Raw genomic sequence first — 19,144 nt, 5'->3', positions numbered from 1 at the left:
TCACGTTTCGTCTCATGTTAAATTTGGCCCCATAAAACATAAGTACAGGTTAAGAGGACAGGCTTAAACTTACACTGTTGAGATTCAAATTCCAGTGTTCCCAATTAATGGCTGTGTGGCCATTAATTCACAAAATCCGTCTTTACCTCAGCTCCCTCATCTGTAGAATGGGAATAATGATGGTATCTACCTCACAGGGTGACTGTAAAGGTTAAAGGAGAAAATACACGTAAAGTGCCTTGAACTGTCCTGGGCACACGTTAAATGTCCTTTTAAGTGTTGGCAGTTCTACTTTTTTTGAGAGAGAGAGAGAGAGAAAGAGAGCGCACGCGTATTCAAGTGGGAAAGGGGCAGAGGATTCGCAGGGGGCTCCGTGCTGACAGCAGAGACCCCCAGGCAGGGCTCAAACTCGAGAACCACGAGCATGTGACCTGAGCCGAAGCTGGACGCTTAACCCACTGAGGTGTCCCCGCCATTGTATTGTTTAATGTGGTTGTTTTGTCATCAATTCTGGAATGCGAGCTCTTTTTCTGACTTATCTTGAAAACAATTCAAGCTCACGAGTCGGAAAGCTCTCCCCTCTGGCCCAGGCCTCCCCTTCCCACCTGCCAAAGACACTGCCTTGCTGACTGTGGGGAGGACTCCTACTTCTCCAACACCAGACCCTCTGTGGGTTCTCTTCCTCGTTGGCGTGTTCACCTTCCACAGGACCTCTTTGAGGGGGTGTTATCAACCTCACTTTTCTGGTGGTGCAACGGACTGGCAAGGACTCAGTAACCTAAGGTCACTAAGGTTGCGATTTGCATCCCGGGTCTCGTGAGTCCAGAACATTCATGCTCTTCCCTGCCTGCCACCTGATGCATGCACATCCACGGGGCCAAAGAAAGACAAGGCATGTTACCACTGTATACTTGCCGGTTTCTGCTTACATGGTAAGCAGTCATGACAATACTCAGCAGCTCTGTGGGATTCAAACCCAGATCCGAACATCCTGGACCGACACTTCTTAATTTCTTCACCTTTTTTTTTGGCCTTCGTATGGGTTAGAAAGGAGGAGTAACCTTTAAGAAGAAATAACTATTTCCAGGGACAGAATCATGCGTTCACATATTTACGTTAAATATAGCTAGAAGGGGAGCGTGTCCAAAATGCAATCTAACAGAGAAGTTAATGTTTATGTAGGGAAGGTATCAGGATATGTTCGCATTTTGTCTAGCAGCATACCATACGCTCGCGTGGATGCCATGAATACATTAAACATAGTTTGATTATTTTTAATTGCAGGAATTGATTGCTATTTTATTAGCTTTAATTGCAGGAATAGATGATACCCCTCTCACAATTCAGATTAAAACAAAAATAGGGCCAAAAGAAAATTGTAATTCAAATAAGCGTGTCATTTTAGTATTTTCATGTGCCTTCACAAATTGCCATATTTAATACCTGCTGGCACAAGAAAACCTAAATGAGTATGTAAAATTTTATTTTTAGTGTTTTATTTTATATTAGAGAGAGAGACAGAACATGAGCAGGGGAGGGGCAGAGAGAGATGGAGACAGAATCTGAAGCAGGCTCCTGGCTCCGAGCTGTCAGCACAAAGCCCGATGCGGGGCTCGAACCCACAAGCAGTGAGATCATGACCTGAGCCGAAGTCGGACACTCAACCGACTGAGCCACCCAGGTGCCCTTGTAAAATTTTATTTTATAAATTATTTTCATTTATAGTTTTATCCAAAGGACAACAGGAAAGTCAGAGGCCCTGAAGAACAACAAAATCCCACCCCAAGGTGAACTTCTGATAAAGAGAAGCTTGGTTTCCAGGGTTTTGAGGTGAAAGGCAAGTTCTCCTCTAAACACAAAGGCCACAGGTTTCCTCCCTGTTCTCAGAAACCAGGAAACGCCCTGCTAGAACCAACTGGCACAACTTCAGGTTCGGTCTCCTTAGGCTTTAGTCCTTCACTCATATGTCAATGTCACTGAGCACCTGCAGTGTCCCCCAAAATACACAGGAACTACGGAAGTATGGGGAACACTAGTGGGGACAAATCAAATGAGCACAGAGCCTCGTGCAAGCCACGGTAAAAACCAGACCGTGTCACTCCATGACTTTTCTGCTGAAGAATGTGAAGTTGTACAGATAACTGTCGCCTAACCCCTCCGTGGCTGTGTCTACGTGATGCTGGGCCCTGGACACATTTACAGACCAGAGAGCAGCGAAGGTATAAAAAGTATGGGACTAGACAGCTACTCACCAGGAAAACCAAAGCTGCATTGAGGGCTTCCGATATATAGGTCGGGATTTAGAAAAAATGAAACGTATCTTCTTCACCCGAAATGGCTACTTTTGTACATGTGGTTACGTAGACTAATTTCCAAAATGAAGTGGATGTTAAATTGATCGAGCTCAACGGATGGAATGCATGCTGAAGATCTACAGTTCACCATCGGTGCCCATTATTCAACCAAGAAACAGATGAGATTCCACAGACATCCTGTTACTGGAACATGGAGAGATTTGAAAGTGGAGGAAGTTGGCCAAAAAAGTGTCCATAATTACACGAATACACTCTGTCCTCGGGGTAACTCTGGGAGGGGAAAAAAGGTAAATTTTTCATTTAAAATTGTTCAAGAGTACTCTTTTAAATTAAAAAATCCTCAGTGGAGCACCATATGGCCTGGAATGAGACTAGAAGGTATTCATTTTCCAGTTTCAGATGAAAGACGTTAAAAGCTGCCTTATGTGAAGCGATTTTATTAATGATATAAACCATCCCATGTTTTTTCACCAAACACTCCTTACTTGGGATTTCTATTTCATGCATGCAACTCCCCATTAAAAAAAATACATTCTAGTGCTGACTGCCAATATCATGGACTTTTCTAAATATGCTTGATAGACCAAGGAAGACTTGAAGCCTAAGATTTTAGAGCTGAAAGATGAGGCTTTCATAATGTGATGCTGGCCCCTGCAGAGCCCTGGGGCTGCTTGGACTTTTAGGATATGAGTAAAAGTGTTCTGAGGCTATGTCTCAAAAACTATGGAGCTAAGTTGAAATTAAGGCCAGTCTAGAAAGATGGGTCTCTTTTGAAGATGCCACGGATCCCTTTAGGTAGACTTTCCAGACTCTGAGACAAAAAGCCAGGATTTAGAGGGTCTGGGAGAACAAACGTCAGGCCACAAACTCCGGGCTCGCCAGTGTCTGAACCAGATTATGTTATCCTAGGATGCTTTGCACTTCTAACATTCTAATTGTTACATATTTCTTCCTAATAGTTACCCTGCATCTTGCTTGCTTTAAATTTATATTCTGCTCACCTTGAATTCAGTGGGAATAAAAACAGTCCTTCATCATCACCAAATATACCACACGTGGTGCCATTTATACAGAACCCACAATGCTACTACTGACTTATATATGTGTGTGTGTGTGTGTGTGTGTGTGTGTGTGTGTGTGTGTGTAATTGATGTTTTGGGCCTGCTTATCATGTGCTAATTATCGTGCTAAGGTCTATATTTATTTATTCCATTTGCTCAAGATCCTGAAGCCAGAAGGCAGTGAGGCCAGGATCTGAGTCTGGTAGACTCTAGATCTAATGATCCCTGAGATGCCGCTTGTCTGTGGATGCATCACAACCTGTGGGTGATGGATATTCAAGGCTGTGGGAGCCTGCCACCTAATAGATCCCGCCATCCCACCTCCTACTCTGGTGAAGCACAATTACTGGCACAAAATCGCATGCTATCACCCTCGGGAGTACTTTTTTAGTTGGAAGTGGGGAGGAGGGGGAGGAGAAAGGCACGACACACGTGTCTATAACAATCACACAAATGCATCCAAGCACACATCGTAACGATTTATTTGCATTTTGCATGGTGTGTGGGGAGCCTGGCTTTCTCCTGTCTTTCAAGTTGGAACTCTGATTTCCCATGCTACCCATAATGCTACATTACTGTAAACATTTATATATCGTCAATTTAAACAACACACATACTCTACGCCATTCACCGAAATGTAAACGATTACAAAAGAGGCCAAGGCGGAACCGCTGTGAAAGCCATAACATTTATTGAAGAGCGGACATATGTTTGCAAATCACAGCGCTGCACGGGCACACAATCCACGGTTCATGATGCTGTTCCAATTAAGCTTTTAATAGAGCCTTCTCATATAATCCGTTTTAAAGACAATTAATGAAAGGGGAAAAAAGGTGTCAGTTGCAATTACATTTGCAAAAACCAAACTGCAGCTTTTATTTAGAATGTATCTGTGCTCAGCTATGTAGATGTACACATGTGCATTATTTGGACCTAGGCATGCATTTCTGGATGGGCAGAACTTCTCAATGAATAATGGCTGTAGTAACCCAAAAAGTATCTCAGAGTGTTGTCAGTCTTAGAGACCAGGGCAACAAATGCAATAGAATTTCTACCATTTGCCCCAATTAACACACCACTTCGCCCTGAAGATGTTCAAGTCAGCATTTTATTGTTGGAATAATAAAGAGAAATTCATCTGACAAAGGGCATGATACAGAATACATCTATAGAAGACACTTCTCATCTTAATGTTGACAAGTGGATGTCCTTCCTTTTGTATCAGTGAAAGAAATTTTGGTCAAATTGCCAAAAAAAAAAAAAACAACCCCAAAAAACCAAAAAAAACCCACCAGCTCCTAATGTGGAGTTTAACCTCCCATTTTCATCTAAAAGTTATCTTTTAACAACAACGACAATAAAAAATAAAACTTCATTTCCAGGAATTTAAAAAATTGAAAGAAAAACATCAAAGTTGATAATTAAAAATAAAAATGTATATTATTCATTTTTCTGAACTACTCCTGTTTTGTTTTGTTTTTTATGTGTACCTTTCATGGAAATATCTGTCACAGTGATCACGGAATAGAAATTTGATTTTATATCCTTAGAGGTTAATAATATGATGTTAATGACAATTTTCTAATCAAAGAATCTGATAGTGTAAAACATCTGATGTAGGAATATCTAACCGATGACCACTGAGATTGCGAAGAATCTAGAAACTTCAGAAAGAGAAAACCTAGCTGATTTGATTGGCTCTGTGCTGTACTACTTACTTTGTTTAATACAGCATCTGTTATTAAAGATGCTTTGGTCAAAGCACAAGTTGTCAACTGACTTCTAAGCATTGCCTATTACTTGGCCCCTGGTCTGAACAGAGAACTGGCAATTTAAGGTCAGGCTCTTGCTCATTTCCTGTATATGTCTCTGGATATAATATTCTATTGTTTATTCCCTATTTTACTTTGAAATTCAGAAACCTTCTACCTGCCTGACCCTGATGTTTTGATACCTAATTTAATATTACATGTAAGAATTTATATAAACCAAATATTTTGTCTAAAAATGTAATTTTCTTTAACCTCTCTTTTTGTTATTCTTCAATGCCCAGGCAAGGAATCTGTTTACAGCAGTCAGGCTCTTTCCAGAGAATAATCCAGATAGGCTCAGCTCAGTTTTCTGGCGGGTGCTTCCTAGTCACTGGTACATCTGGTTTCTCTTCACATAGAAAAGTTTGTTGATCTGCCATCATCTGCCAGGTACCTTGCTGGATTTATCCCAGAAGAATCTATGGGGAAATGCCCATTTGCACTCCTAATTTGTAAACCACAGTCACAAAATCAGATACACTACTCACTAACCTATACACCAAATTTATAAATCTAAAGCTGTAAAAAAAGAAGAAAGTTGAAGAAATACCTTCCTATGTGTCTATGGGACTATTTCCTCAGCCTTGAAAAGTGCTGGCCTTACACATTTGCTCACTGTTTTTAAAAAATCACATTCTTTTCATTCAATCAATAAACATTTACTGAATTCCTACTGTGAGTGGCCACTGAAACCTTTCTATCCTTTCTAAAAGAAAGCAAAGGGGCCTTGTTCAGTGGGTCTAAGGCAGTAATAAGGACATGTCAATTTATGCTGGAGTTTTCTAGTCAGTTTTAAGGTAATGTCTTTCATATAAGAGGCAATCACAGAGTAAAAAATGGAAGAGAGGAAGGCACTCAGTACCTATTTGTCAAGCACTGGGCCAGGAACTCTGTGGATGTTTGGTGCAGAATGCTAATAAGCCTCTTAGGAATTATGGAAGGTATTTATTTTTCCTATTTTATGGACAAGGATAAAAAGCTGTTGATTAGTTCAATAATCGTTCAAGACCATTCCCCATGCTACACTATAGTTTATGTTCTAAATTGATTCACCACCTGAAAAGGCAATCGGCATGATTCCAAAATTTGAACTAAGAGCCAAGGAGCTCCAAAGTAAAAACTCAAGGCTTACTGTTTTTGTTGTTGATTTCACAACACAAGATGCTGTAAACTTCTCTGGACTAAGAAACTGCTTGAATACAGCTGTTCTAATTTGCTTAAATTCCTGTAGTGGGAGGGAGCCCTTCACATTATGCATTACCTAAGTCAAGAAAAGGCTGATTCCTCACCCCACAAAATTTTGTTGTAAGATGAACTGAACAGGAATTTTGCTATAATCCTCCAAATTCATAATATCCTCAATATTATGAAAGAAAAGTCTCTAACTAATATCTTTTGATGTTCTAGGAAATACAAATCAAGGTACTCCTCTAGTTCTGTTAACATATCTGTCCCTTACTTACCTTCTCTTAAAATATTAAAGATATCATAAATGTTAGATAAAAGAGAAAATGCTACGAAATAATTATTCATCCTAAGAGTAATTATCTCCAGGTATAATTCATGGTAAGACTCCTTTCTTTCTCTTATATTTTAACGCTTACCTGATCTTCATTTAATGCAAAAGAATTAATGAGCTGCCTTTAATATTTCCCTACTTAAAGTTTTCTTCCTCTGGCTTTAGGTAAGAAGTCTTACAAGTCCATTGGCTAGTTAACCATTCTAGATTGTGGCTCTTAATTTAGGTAGAGAATCATTATTTTCAAATTCCAACAGCAGACACAAAGAGATTTAAATGTAGCAAGATAACTGAAGTTAGACATAACACAAATAGAAAATAAAACTTTAAAGGACCAGAGTGCCCCCCCCCCCACTTTTTTCTTTTCCGGTTGCCATAGATTGTATCATGATGCCCCTGGTGAGCAGAGTTTTCAGAAATTGGGTCCTTTCTAGCAACAGGTCAAAGAATGCATGTAAATGTACATCTGTGAAATAAATCTACCACCGATGCTGCACCTGGAAATGAGGTCGTGAAGAGGAAGCCATTTGTTATCACAATAAATTATATCTGTAATCTATACAGACCTCCCACGCCTTAAAACAAAACAAAACAAAACAAAACAAAACAAAACAAAACAAAATCTAGCTTGGAAATTTTAAAGACTCTGGTTCCCTTAGAAAAAATGACGAAAAGGTTGACTGGAATATGATCCTTACTTATCTGCAAGCAACATAGAGTTTAAAGGACAATTTATACATGCTTTTGAGCTTAATCTCCTTGCGTTGCATTTGAGATTTTACAGTGTCTAAATTAATCTCTAGAAGTAGATAAACTATGTAAACCTTAGATTTTTAAAGCAGTACTGTGATAAAAATGCCCTTGGAGACCTTAACTGCTCACCTAGGGACCAGTATGCACCAAGAAGAAAATGAATGTTAATTGCTTTTCCTTTGAGAGTCTCCTACTCTTAAGAATCACAGTGCTATGTAAACTTACATATCGTGTCTATTTCCAAGTAGTGTGGGAAAGATTCTGTAATGCAGGACTGCTCAGGGGCTCTCAGAAGCTGCTTGCCCTGGGAGCCTGCGGTGTATCTGTGTCTTCTTTGATAACTTCCTTTCAATTATTTTTGATCCCATCAACATGGCTGTGTTTTCTAAGCAGGAAATAAAACTACTGACATCCAAAGGCAAGAAGAGTAAGAATCAGGAATATTCCAGATTTGTCTTCATTTCCTTCCCCTAGTTCCTTCTACTCTCCTTTCTGGCTGTGGTTATGCGGCCAGTGGTTAGGTCTACCTCCCTGCCCCCCCACAGGCCTGACATCAGAAACTTGGGGAGTGAGGTGCCATTGGACACAACACTGGCCTTGGCAGCCCCCCGGGAGTGAGGGAAACTAGCTATCAAGTCACAGAGCTGGCTCTAGCCGGGCTTCTGGGAGGGCAAGACGCTGTGACTGGTCTAAACTTCAGCCAGGTTAAATTTAAAACGAGAAGTTAGAAAAATTGGTCTTCCCTGGGTGATGTTCCTTAATTCATCAGCTTTATGATTCTACCTATATATGAAATGACTATAAAAAGCACCTTAAAAATAAGAATTCCATCACCAAACTATTCTATATTGAATTCTATAAAAAAAATCTCAACCCACAAAAACATGGTCCTATACGAAGCGAGAAGAAGATGTATGTTAAAATATAAAATGAAAGCTCCTAATTCTCAAGTTAAAGGCTAATGTGGAAACGACGTAATGGCGAGCTAATGCCAGAAACCTGCTCTGTGTCTTATATTACACTTACAATCAGTTATCACCCAAATGCCTCAGCCAACCTCATTTATTTCCCCCCAAGAATTTGGAGAATGGACAGGAGAGTTCCCAAAGTATGCACAAGACCTTATCTCAAAACTGAACTCAGTTCTTCTTTATGTGATGTTTCACTGCCTCATTTCTAGCTGTTGTAAGTTAGTTACCCAGTATACTAAGTTGATTATTCCAGAATTTTTCCAAGCAAAAAGTTAAGCTGATGAGTATTTCCAGGGTCATCATCCATGTCCCTTTTTTGAAAGAAGGTTCTAAATATGCCCTTTTCCAGTCTTCAGGCACCTCATCAGTCCTCCACGAGTTCTCAAAAATGATATCTAGCGGTTCTGTGATGACTTCGGCCAATTCATTAAGTACTCTAGGATGCCAGCCATGGGGACCTGTGGATTTGAACATATCGGGGTTATTTAGGTTCTCCTTTACCCATTCTTCCCCTAGTCCATCATGGATTTCTGCTCCTAGTTTTCTTTTAAGTAAACTCCACACCCAGTGTGGGACTCGAACTCACGACCCTCAGCTCAAGAGTCACATGCTGTACCGACTGCTGCTCCTATGTTTAAGTCACAATTGTCCTTTCTGGTTATCAAATGGACTTTTAAAACAATAGTTTTTTTTTTTTTAATGTTTACTTTTTGAGAGAGAGAGAGAGAGAAAGTGGGGGAGGGGCAGACAGAGGGAGACACAGAATCTGAAGCTGACTCCAGGCTCTGAGCTGTCAGCACAAAGCCCGACGCAGGGCTCAAACTCACGAACCATGAGATCATGACCTGAGCTGAAGTTGGACGCTTAACTTACTGAGCCCCCCCAGGTGCCCCTGAAAAAACAGCTTTAAGTCTCTGGGTTTTTTTTAACCTATCAATTCTCTCCTGAAGCTACTAAATGAAAAATGTAATTTTTTTCAGGCCCAAGTCTTATTTGTCTTGTTTAAAAACATTGTTCTTTTTTTCCCCCCTTTTATGTTTCTTGTAAGAACAGGCAAGTAAAGCAAAAAAATAAATAAATAAATAAATGAAAGTATATCTTGCAACAGTTTGTCTCCTGACGTCACCTCGCTCCCTACTACGCGGGAGCGTCCTTAGTAGCAGAAGTAACAGCAACACTTGGAGACGTTCTAAAGGCCACCAATCTCGGGCTCAGAGGGCACATATCTATTCAACTGGTGCCTGCAACTGCTAACTCAAAATGCACCTTCTGAAATAGAAAAAAGATTCACAGTCATCCTTAGAATCGTCTGTAGGCACACACAGTCACTTTTTCACGTAGGCATTTCAAAAGCGTAGTCATACACGAGCTGGAAAGAGATGGAGAACGAGTTCTTAGGAAGCAGCCCCCTCTCGGAGAAATTGCCTGCTGTCGTGCGGTCATCTGTGCCCACGTTCTGGGATTGCTGTTACACTAATTATCACCGAGCTGTGATAGGCGTTGACAGTTTTAACCCCTTCTTTGTCACAGACAGTCCTCAGAAACCGAAAGCCAGCGACAGATTATGGCTTCCTGCCCATATGTCGCCGCATGCCCCAAATCCCCTGATGGATCTGGAATACATGCAGGGGAGGAAGAAAGAGAGTGCAGAGGGGAAGAATGAGGACACGTGAGTCTTCCAACGCGATGTCTGATGTGACAGGCAGACCGTGCCGCTTGGATTCGACTGTTAACTTGTTTCATTTTGTTTTCTAATTGGAACAGCTTTTGAAAAAGGTTGAATCAGTTGTGCGGTCTTTTGTTTTGCCTTTCTCGTCTCCACCTCTCCAGCCTCACCCCTCGTTTTAGCTCTTAAAAGAGCTGTGTTAAGTGCCAAAAAAAAAAAAAAAAATGTATTCTAGACATCACTAAAAGACTCTTTTAAAGAATAATTCTGCACATTTCTCTAGGGTACAACAATTTGTTTTAGCATGTGCCATTTTCACCCCTGCTCAAATAGCCACCTGCTGATGGCAATATGTTAACTAATATGTCATTATTAATTAGTGTGGGTAATATCATCCACCAACGGCATCTAAATGGAGAGAAAGTATTACTATCCGTGCTCAGAAAGTTTCTTTCTCCGGGGAATCAAGCTCTTTCCAGGCCCTTTTTTTTTTCTATATTACTAAGTAATAATATCATACTACTAATTTACATATTCAAACAGTCACTCCAATAAATTCACATCTAAGCCAACGCCTCTATCAAGATCACTTCCTGCTAGGAACTGTGGAAAAATCATGTTCAATCTATCTTGACAAACTATTTTTGCAGGGCGGTGGGGCGGGGGGGGGCGGGAACAAGGGGAAGTTCCGTAGAGGAGGGTAGTCACCCTAATATAAAGACGGCAAGACTGTTTGGTGTAACGTTGTCATAGGTGAATGAATGGAAAGGCATTTCACCAAAAACTGTCTTGCCTATGCAGTGTAAGAGACTGCATTTCAAACAGAAAAGGCAGAAGAAAGAGCTTCAGGTTACAGCGTTAGGCGTCAGGCATTTCTCAGATGGCAGGAAGACCCCAGCTAGGATCAGGGCAGATTCACAAAGGGAGGGATAAGGCAACACCCATGGTGAGGACATTCTTCCTACAACGAAAGAGTCTCTGATGTCTGCCCAAGCTAGATACAGTTCCGTCTGAAGTCAGAAAGATGGCCTCACCTACCTTGAAAGGTCATTTTTATTCTAGGAACCTACGAAAGTAAGGAAAATGCCTTTGGACAGGTTATCACCAGCAAATGCAGACACCTTCCATATTATTAAACCCCTTAAAGACGTGGGGCGTGAAATCATTCACAAACCCAGCACCGAGCTGACAGCCTCTGAAACCTCGTGTGTGCCTTTGCTTCAACAAAAACAAATCACATTCATTAAACAAGCCCAGCCTTGCAATTTGCTTTGTTTTATTTATTTATTTACTTACTTACTTACTTGCTTGTTTATTTATTGTTCTTTGGGGGAGAAAGCAGGAGGCAGACAAACAGGATTTCCGCAGTTGGGTCAATGGAGAGTTTCAAGATGTGAGCAGTCGCAGAGAGCTGTAATGAGCCCAGCACATGTTGGTTCATGATTGCAAGGAAACGTCACTAATTTCTCTGTTACAAACGCGGCTTCACGCTCTGGCAGCTGACATGCATCGTGACGTCCCTGATCCGGCTCCTGATACAGCCCACTCTTCGTGTGGAATAGGAGCGAACAGATTTTGAAAATTCTGCCCGGCTTGCAGGGGATACCTGCTGGAAAGGAGTCTTCTGGGCACCGCCAGTCCAGCCTTATTTCGCACGGCTGCTCTCCCCGCCACACGTTTTTCATATTTCCTTTCCCCCCTAAATTATCTGGCAGATGCCTACCAAGAAAGAAGCTCTTTCTTCACTCCGAGAGAAATAATAATCTGTTTATATGTATTTATAGGCTTCTTTGGATATTAGGTTGACAAAAAAATCATGCATGGCATTGCTTCAAATCTGGTCCTTTCTCAAAAACCATGAAAAACCAAGCCTTGGAACAATAAATAGCAGGCTATATTTTTGGTGCTATCAATGCTCCTGAAGTGTTGCTATTTTTAAAGGTGGAGTTTATGAAAAATGAATGCAGTAGTTTGTAATGTGCCAAATTATATCTATTTCTAGGGAAACACTGCTAGAAAAGAAAAGAAGAGAAAACAAGAGAAGAGAAGAGAAAAGAGAAGAGAAGAGAAAGAAAAGAAAAGAAAAGAAAAGAAAAGAAAAGAAAAGAAAAGAAAAGAAAAGAAAAAAGCGTTCTTCCCCAGCTGGCCTAATTCTCCCCTAACCTGCCTTTGAAATCACTCTCAATAATAGTTATGGCCACACAAACCTAATTCTTGGGCTGAACGGTGACTTTTCAGTTTTATATGTTCTAGGCTATTATGGGGAGTGGGAGGGGCGGAGGGAAAGTCTTTCACTTCACAGATATTTGGCAATTCTCCTAATCAATGCTAGAGTTCCAATCCGACACGCTAGAGTTCCAATCCGAGAAACAGGGAGGGGCGGCGAAAGTTATTTAATGAATAAAGAAACTATTGTGCTGTAGTTAAAAATTAGATTTATGAGACTACATTTTTTCTCGGTTGATTATTCTGATTTTTAAGTGATTTCAAGTCTGTTACTCTTTTTAGCTTGTGATTTACCCCCCTAATTAAAGGCAATCAGAGTTACACGGAGGGTGCCCGATTTAGAAGTTATTTCTCTGTTGTGTTATTATTATAGAGGCTATAACTCCACTGCAGATATAGAGCCAACAGGCAGAAAATATCCACATTTGGGTGCTGGGATAAAGACATAAAACTGGAGAGTGAATATTAATAGCCCATGCAGTTTCCTTACAATGGGGGTGGGGAAAATACTCTCAGGAAAAAGTTAAGATTGATGGTACAAATGCCACGTTCTCTCCTTCTGGATGACACAAGGGGCACAGAGCTGAATGTGGTCTGGTGGTCCGGTGACAAGATAAAAGCTTTTTTTACCTCATGACTTTCTCAAGCTAAGTTTACCAACATTCAGTCACATCACAATGCCTATCGTTATGGAACGAAGGATGGTTGGAATTTGCTTAGAGAGACAGGGCTTAAATACAGCTTGTTTTTGTTTTTTTATTTTATTTTTTAATGTTTATTTAGTTTTGAGAGACAGAGAGGGAATATGAGCGGGGAGGGGCAGAGAGAGAGGGAGACACAGAATCCAAAGCAGACTCCGGGCTCCAAGCTGTCAGCAGAGATCCCGATGCGGGGCTCGAACTCATGAACCATGAGATCAAGACCTGAACCGAAGTCAGACGCTTAACTGACGGAGCCACCCAGGAGCCCCTTCAGCTTCGTTTCAACTGTAAACTTCTCCAAGGGCAGAAACCACATTTCATTCTCTTTATGTCTCCAGTGGAAACATACATATAACGTCACACACACGACTATCGCTGACCGATGGGATCCCCCACAGTGTAACATTTACGTATCATTCCTCAGTAAGCTAAGTTCCTACTGGAAAATATTAGTCCGAAAGTCAACTGAGAGTATCTATTTCCAACAGAGAAAACATTTTCAGTATATGCCCACTCCACCAGTATGTATTGTGATGGTCACCTTTCTGTTCCTCGAAAAGCCTGGGTCCCCTCGGCTGCTGCACTAGGAAAGGCCAAGGCTGCCTCCCAGACCCCAGGAAGCTGGAGGATGCCTACTTAAGGTCACATAATTAGCTGGCATACATGTCCTTTTGCTGCTAGATTTCCCAGGGGATTCTACAGACTAAAAAAAAAAAAAAAATAACAACTGACTTCGGAGTGACCTACGTATATTTTCTTTTTTTGACTTTAAACACAAACACCCAATGGGGCTCCTGGGTGGCTCAGTTGGTTGGGCGTCCGACTTCGGCTCAGGTCATGATCTCACAATCCGTGGGTTCGAGCCCCGCATTGGACTCTATGCTGACAGCTCGGGGCCTGGAGCCTCCTTCGGATTCTATGTCTCCCTCTCTCTCTCTGCCCCTCCCCTGCTCATACTCTGTCTCTGTCTCAAAAATAAATAAAAACATTAAAAAATTTTTAAAAAAAATAAAAAATAAACACAAACACCCAAATGCTCTGCAAACTGTTCTGCGCCACTGTCCCACCTGTCTTCACCTGTGGTGCTTCCTCGCTAACTACTCCTTTGCCATCTATTCCCAGGGAAAACCTCAAGTTGGATGTAAGAAACCGCGCTGCCTCTCACTACCTCCTCTTGACTCCCACGGGTTCTAAACTTCACGCAGGACTTATCCGCCGGTTTTTCGGCAAATGGAAAACATACTGGAGAGGCTGGAAATGTTCTTACCCGCTCATTATTCAGAAAACTCTCAGGAACAAATGCAGAGGTTAAAGGACAAAAGTGTCTTTGTTTACACTATCCTCGGGGCATCTACCGATTTGACCATTTTTCCAACAGAACAGCTACGTAAATTCCCGATTTCTTAAAAGCACTTTGTTACACTCCTCACCGAATATTCTGGATGTGCTAAACGCCCACACGTTGAGAACCCGTAGAGTTGTGGTCTGAAAGCTCCAGGAGACCAGGTTCCAAGGCCCCAACCTCCTCACTGCCCGGGGTCAGAGCCACATCTTACCTGTACCAGGAAGATGTTATCAGGATTAGCTACTGGGAATTCCGTATTGTTCTTTCAATAATTTTATAATAATTAATAGCTGTCACAACATGAAGCTGGGGCTAGGTCAGCGCACTTTGAAGAAGTTGGATAGTCGAGCTGAGGAAAATGGTAGCTGGAGGGGACAGTGGTTTTAAGAACCAAGATGGAGCTTGGACATATTTACAGACTGAATGGAAGGATTCCATGGAGGGAGACCAAACGCCAGGAAACAAAGGGATAATTATGGATCGTAATTATTACTTGGGACAGGAGTAGATATCCAGGGGAGGGATTCGTTTTAGAGGGGAGAGGGCCAATTCCTCATCAGAAATAGAGGAAAAGAACAAATGGGCAAGAATAAGAATATTCTTAATTCTTATTGGAATAAGATACGGATATTGTGCCCACGAAGGACGGAAATGGATGGAGCTCACGTGCATCGGGGTGCTAGCTCTCGGTGAGGACCAAGCCAAGGCTATCTGCAGGGGAGAAGGGAGGTGCGAGGGGCAAGGGCAGGGTTTTAAGGAGAGGGGAGGAATCTGAAACAGCCACCGAGGGAACAGTGGCAGGAGCTCAGCATGACAGCGGCAGTAGGGTGGACTCAGCTGGACTAATGGGATTATAGAAAAATGGGCTTCAACGTCTCCAAATACCACCCAAAGTCGTGATCAAGGCACAGGCCTAGAAACGAGCGATACAAACCCTGAACAAAAATAATGATACATGCTGGAGCGCTCAATACCAGTGTTCTGTCCCCCAGGGCAGCTCTTAAAACATACCTGGTGGGTCCTGTTGATGACCGTCTTAGTCCATTCGGGCTGATACAACAGAATACCAGAGACTGGGTGGTTTATAAACAACAAAGGCTGGGAAGGCCAACCTCAAGGGGCCTACAGATTCGGTGGTGAAGGCTCTCTTCTTGGTTCACAGACACCATCTTCTCGCTGAAGGGGTGAGGGAGCTTTCTGGGGGGCCTTTTATAAAGGCGCCGACCCCGTCACCGATGCCTCATCCTCACGACCCAATCACCTCCCAAAGGCCCCACCTCCAAATACCATTCTAGGCATTAGGTTTCAACCTACGAATCTTGGAGAACACAGACTCAGTCTGCAGGAATGTTTGTCTCTAACCAGACTCAAGGCTGCCCACTGAAGGGTTCTCCTCTCTCTCTCTCTCATCTACCTAGTCACTGTAAAAATCATCCATTATTATGTACTAATGGTCTCTGAAGACACCATTAGCACTAATCTGCTAACTCTTACTATGATTATCATCAATATGATTGCCCTTAATGGTATGTTTACAGTGAATACTGTAATTATTATTACCTGCCTATCCTAGCAACAGTAAACAACTGCTAATATTTATTAAGTGACCTTCCTCTGTGCCAGGCACTGTGCTGAGAACATCGTGTATTTACGCGAAATCTCCATCACTTGTCACCAGAAGCCAATGTGATGCCTATCACAGACCCAGTTTTATAGATGAGGAATCTGAGGCTTTGAAGTGTAGGTAACCTGGCTGGGTTAAAGTGCTAATCAGTGGCAGAGGGGGTCTGTCCAACAGCAGAGCCTCCTCTTATAAAAGGACGTCTGCACCCTATCATTTTTTTGAATTTTTTAACATTTTTATTCATTTTTTGTGAGACAGAAAGAGACAGGGTGTGAGCAGGGGAGAGGCAGAGACAGAGGGTGACATAGAATCCAGAGCAAGCTCCAGGCTCTCAGCTGTCAGCACAGAGCCCGATGGAGGGCTCGAAGCCATGAACCATAGAATCATGACCTGAGCCAAAGTCGGATGCTCAACTGACTGAGCCACCCAGGTGCCCTAAGGAGGTCTGCACCCCATCGTTTGTGATTGGGAATGTATAATAAATGGTGTTCCCCAAAGTGCCTATCACTTAGAATGTGAACTTAGAGATACGGGCTTTGCAGAAGGTTCAGGATCTCAAGATAAAATCATCCTGGATTTAAGGCTCACCCTAATCCTAAATCCAGTCACTGGTGTGCTTGTAAGAGGAGAACAGTACACAGAGAGACATACACAGAGGAGAAGCCCCTGTGAAGACAGAGGCAGAGAACAGAGAGAGAGGCAGCCATAAGCCAAGTGATGCCAGGAGTCTCCTGACGCCGGAAGGAGTGAGGAAGGATTCTCTCCCGGAGGCTTTGGGGGGAGCACGCCCTCTCCCCCAAGACCTGATGTTGGACTTCTGGATTCCAGAACCATGAGAGAATAAATTTCCGTTGGTTTAAGCCACTCAGCTTTTGGCACTTTGTCATAGAAGGCCTCGGAAATACAGAGCCCTCTCACAGAAAGATATAATTTCTCAAATGCTCTTAGGAATATTTTTAATCACTTCATTGTTTTAGGCAGTACATGCAAATGTGATTTTAGGCAAAAGGTATTTGTATTCAGAATATTAAATGCTGAGCGTAATGCTTACTTAGATATTATATGCAATGTCATTCATAATATATAAGGGAAATTTTGCTTCTTCACATTAAATAAATGATGCAAACTATTTAAATTAATTATATAAGAAAAATACGACTTATGAAAAATACATTAAAGACGATACACTGTGTTTATACATGAACTCCGTGTATATTAAAAAGCCGACTGAGATTTAACCACTTGCTACAGCATCAAAAATAGAAAATAATCAGAATTTGAAATGACTGCTTTTCTTTTGCTTAATGTCCACTGGTTTATTATTTGTTTGAATACTTATGATTTGCTTTAAATTGCAGGACAAGAGAAGGGTTCAGTGGCTATTTGCAAGCATTTTTCTACAGATAACAAACCATGTATGTGGATACTTTGATTTCCAATGAGTTAAAATTGCACATAATTGCCCATATTTTTCTGTTTTAATATCAGTTATTGATGAATGAGAATTTAATGTGCAAGGTAAGCATATGTGAGCTCTATGAGGTTTTCATTTTAAAGAGGACAATATTTAAATAATTTTCAATATTTTCATTACAAAATACATTTAAAGGTCTGTAATGAAACAGTCACTATTCCCAACCTGGAAAACTTTTTTTTGATTTCTCTGACAGCTCAGAACGCTCTAGCTGGAAAACACTGCAATTCTCTATTAGCAGTCACCAAACATTTGGTTCCAGGATCCATTTGTATTTAAAAAAAAAAAAAAAAAAAAAAACCAAAAAATTGAGGATTCCAAAGAGCTTTTGTTTATGTGGGTTATAACTATTGATATTTACACTATTTGAAATCACAACTGAGCAATGTTTGAAATATTTAATTCATTTAAAAATAAAAATAGTAAATGCATTACATGTTAACCTAAGTAAGATTTTTACGAAAAAATACATTTTCCCCCCAAATTAAGAAGCATGGCATTAATTTTCATTTTTGGATATTTATTTAATGGCTGGTTCGACAGACTACTGGATTCTCACCTCATCCACATTTGATCTGTGACAATATGTTATTTTAGGTGAAGTATCTAAACAAAATCTAGCCTCACACAGATATGTCATTAGAAAAAGACTAAAAAAAAAAACAAATAAAAAGGAAAATTATTTTCATAGTTTTATTTTTTATTTTCAAAAAATTTAATGTTTATTTACTTTTGAGAGAGAGAAACAGAGTGCGAGCAGGGGAGAGGCAGAAAGAGAGGGAGACACAATCTGAAGCAGGCTCCAGGCTCTGAGCCATCAGCACAGAGCCTGAAGCGGGGCTCGAACCCACAGGCTGTGAGATCATGACCTGAGCTGACGTAGGACACTTAACCGACTGAGCCACCCAGACACCCCTGGTCTGTTTTCTACTAATGGACCTCTTTCCATATATGACTTGGTAACATCATGCATGCATTGGTCATTTGGAAACTGGTGGATTCATGGGTTATGCAGCTCTTCCAAACAATACACATCATTATTCGATATCAAAAAAGTAATGTATTTGGTTTGTTTTTGTTTTTGTTTTAATTTTTTTTTTCAACATTTATTTATTTTGGGGACAGAGAGACAGAGCATGAATGGGGGAGGGGCAGAGAGAGAGGGAGACACAGAATCAGAAACAGGCTGCAGGCTCTGAGCCACCAGCCCAGAGCCTGACACGGGGCTCGAACTCACAGACCGCGAGATCGTGACCTGGCTGAAGTCGGACGCTTAACCGACTGCGCCACCCAGGCGCCCCAAAAGTAATGTATTTGTTAATGTCACTGCCCATTTCATCAAAAAAGCCTTCGACATGGGAAAATTGTCAATCTCACTGTGACAGATGTAAGTTTTCCAAAATGTACTTTTATTTGAATATTCAGATTTTAGCATTAACCATAAATATCCGTCACTCACGTTCAAAAAGTTATCTGCTAAAAAAAAAAAACAAAAAACAAACAAAAAAACCCCGAAAAGTTATCTGCTAAACACCCAAGTCTAAATAACCACAGTTTGTTTCTCAGTCACTCTTTGAACTGAAAGTGATGTTCCACGAATAAAGCAGCCAATTCAGCAGGTAACTCAAACAAGAAGAGACTTGGTTTGCAGAGTCAAGGTTCACACACACTTCCATTT

The 19,144-nt window shown here is 41.2% G+C and overlaps 1 protein-coding gene across 2 annotated transcripts in view; it reads right to left on the bottom strand.

Annotated features, from left to right (window-relative positions):
* Positions 1-4,608: 4,608 nt before the first annotated feature.
* SAMD5 (sterile alpha motif domain containing 5) overlaps positions 4,609-19,144 on the bottom strand; it is a 56,665-nt gene continuing 42,129 nt past the window's right edge. Inside the window, exons 2-3 of one of the 2 annotated variants that reach the window (XM_047859239.1) lie at positions 11,401-11,507; positions 4,609-8,888 (exon numbers count right to left, since the gene is read on the bottom strand). In XM_047859239.1, coding sequence (XP_047715195.1) covers positions 11,409-11,507 — 99 coding nt within the window. In that variant the 3' untranslated portion in view covers positions 4,609-8,888; positions 11,401-11,408. The remainder of the gene's footprint in view (positions 8,889-11,400; positions 11,508-19,144) is intronic. The other variant, XM_047859240.1, reaches the window with a different exon arrangement.

Source organism: Prionailurus viverrinus, chromosome B2, assembly GCF_022837055.1.
Source record: "Prionailurus viverrinus isolate Anna chromosome B2, UM_Priviv_1.0, whole genome shotgun sequence".
NCBI lineage: Eukaryota > Metazoa > Chordata > Mammalia > Carnivora > Felidae > Prionailurus > Prionailurus viverrinus.
The sequence above is the reverse complement of the archived record's forward strand: the minus strand, read 5'-3'. Positions and strand labels throughout refer to the sequence as shown.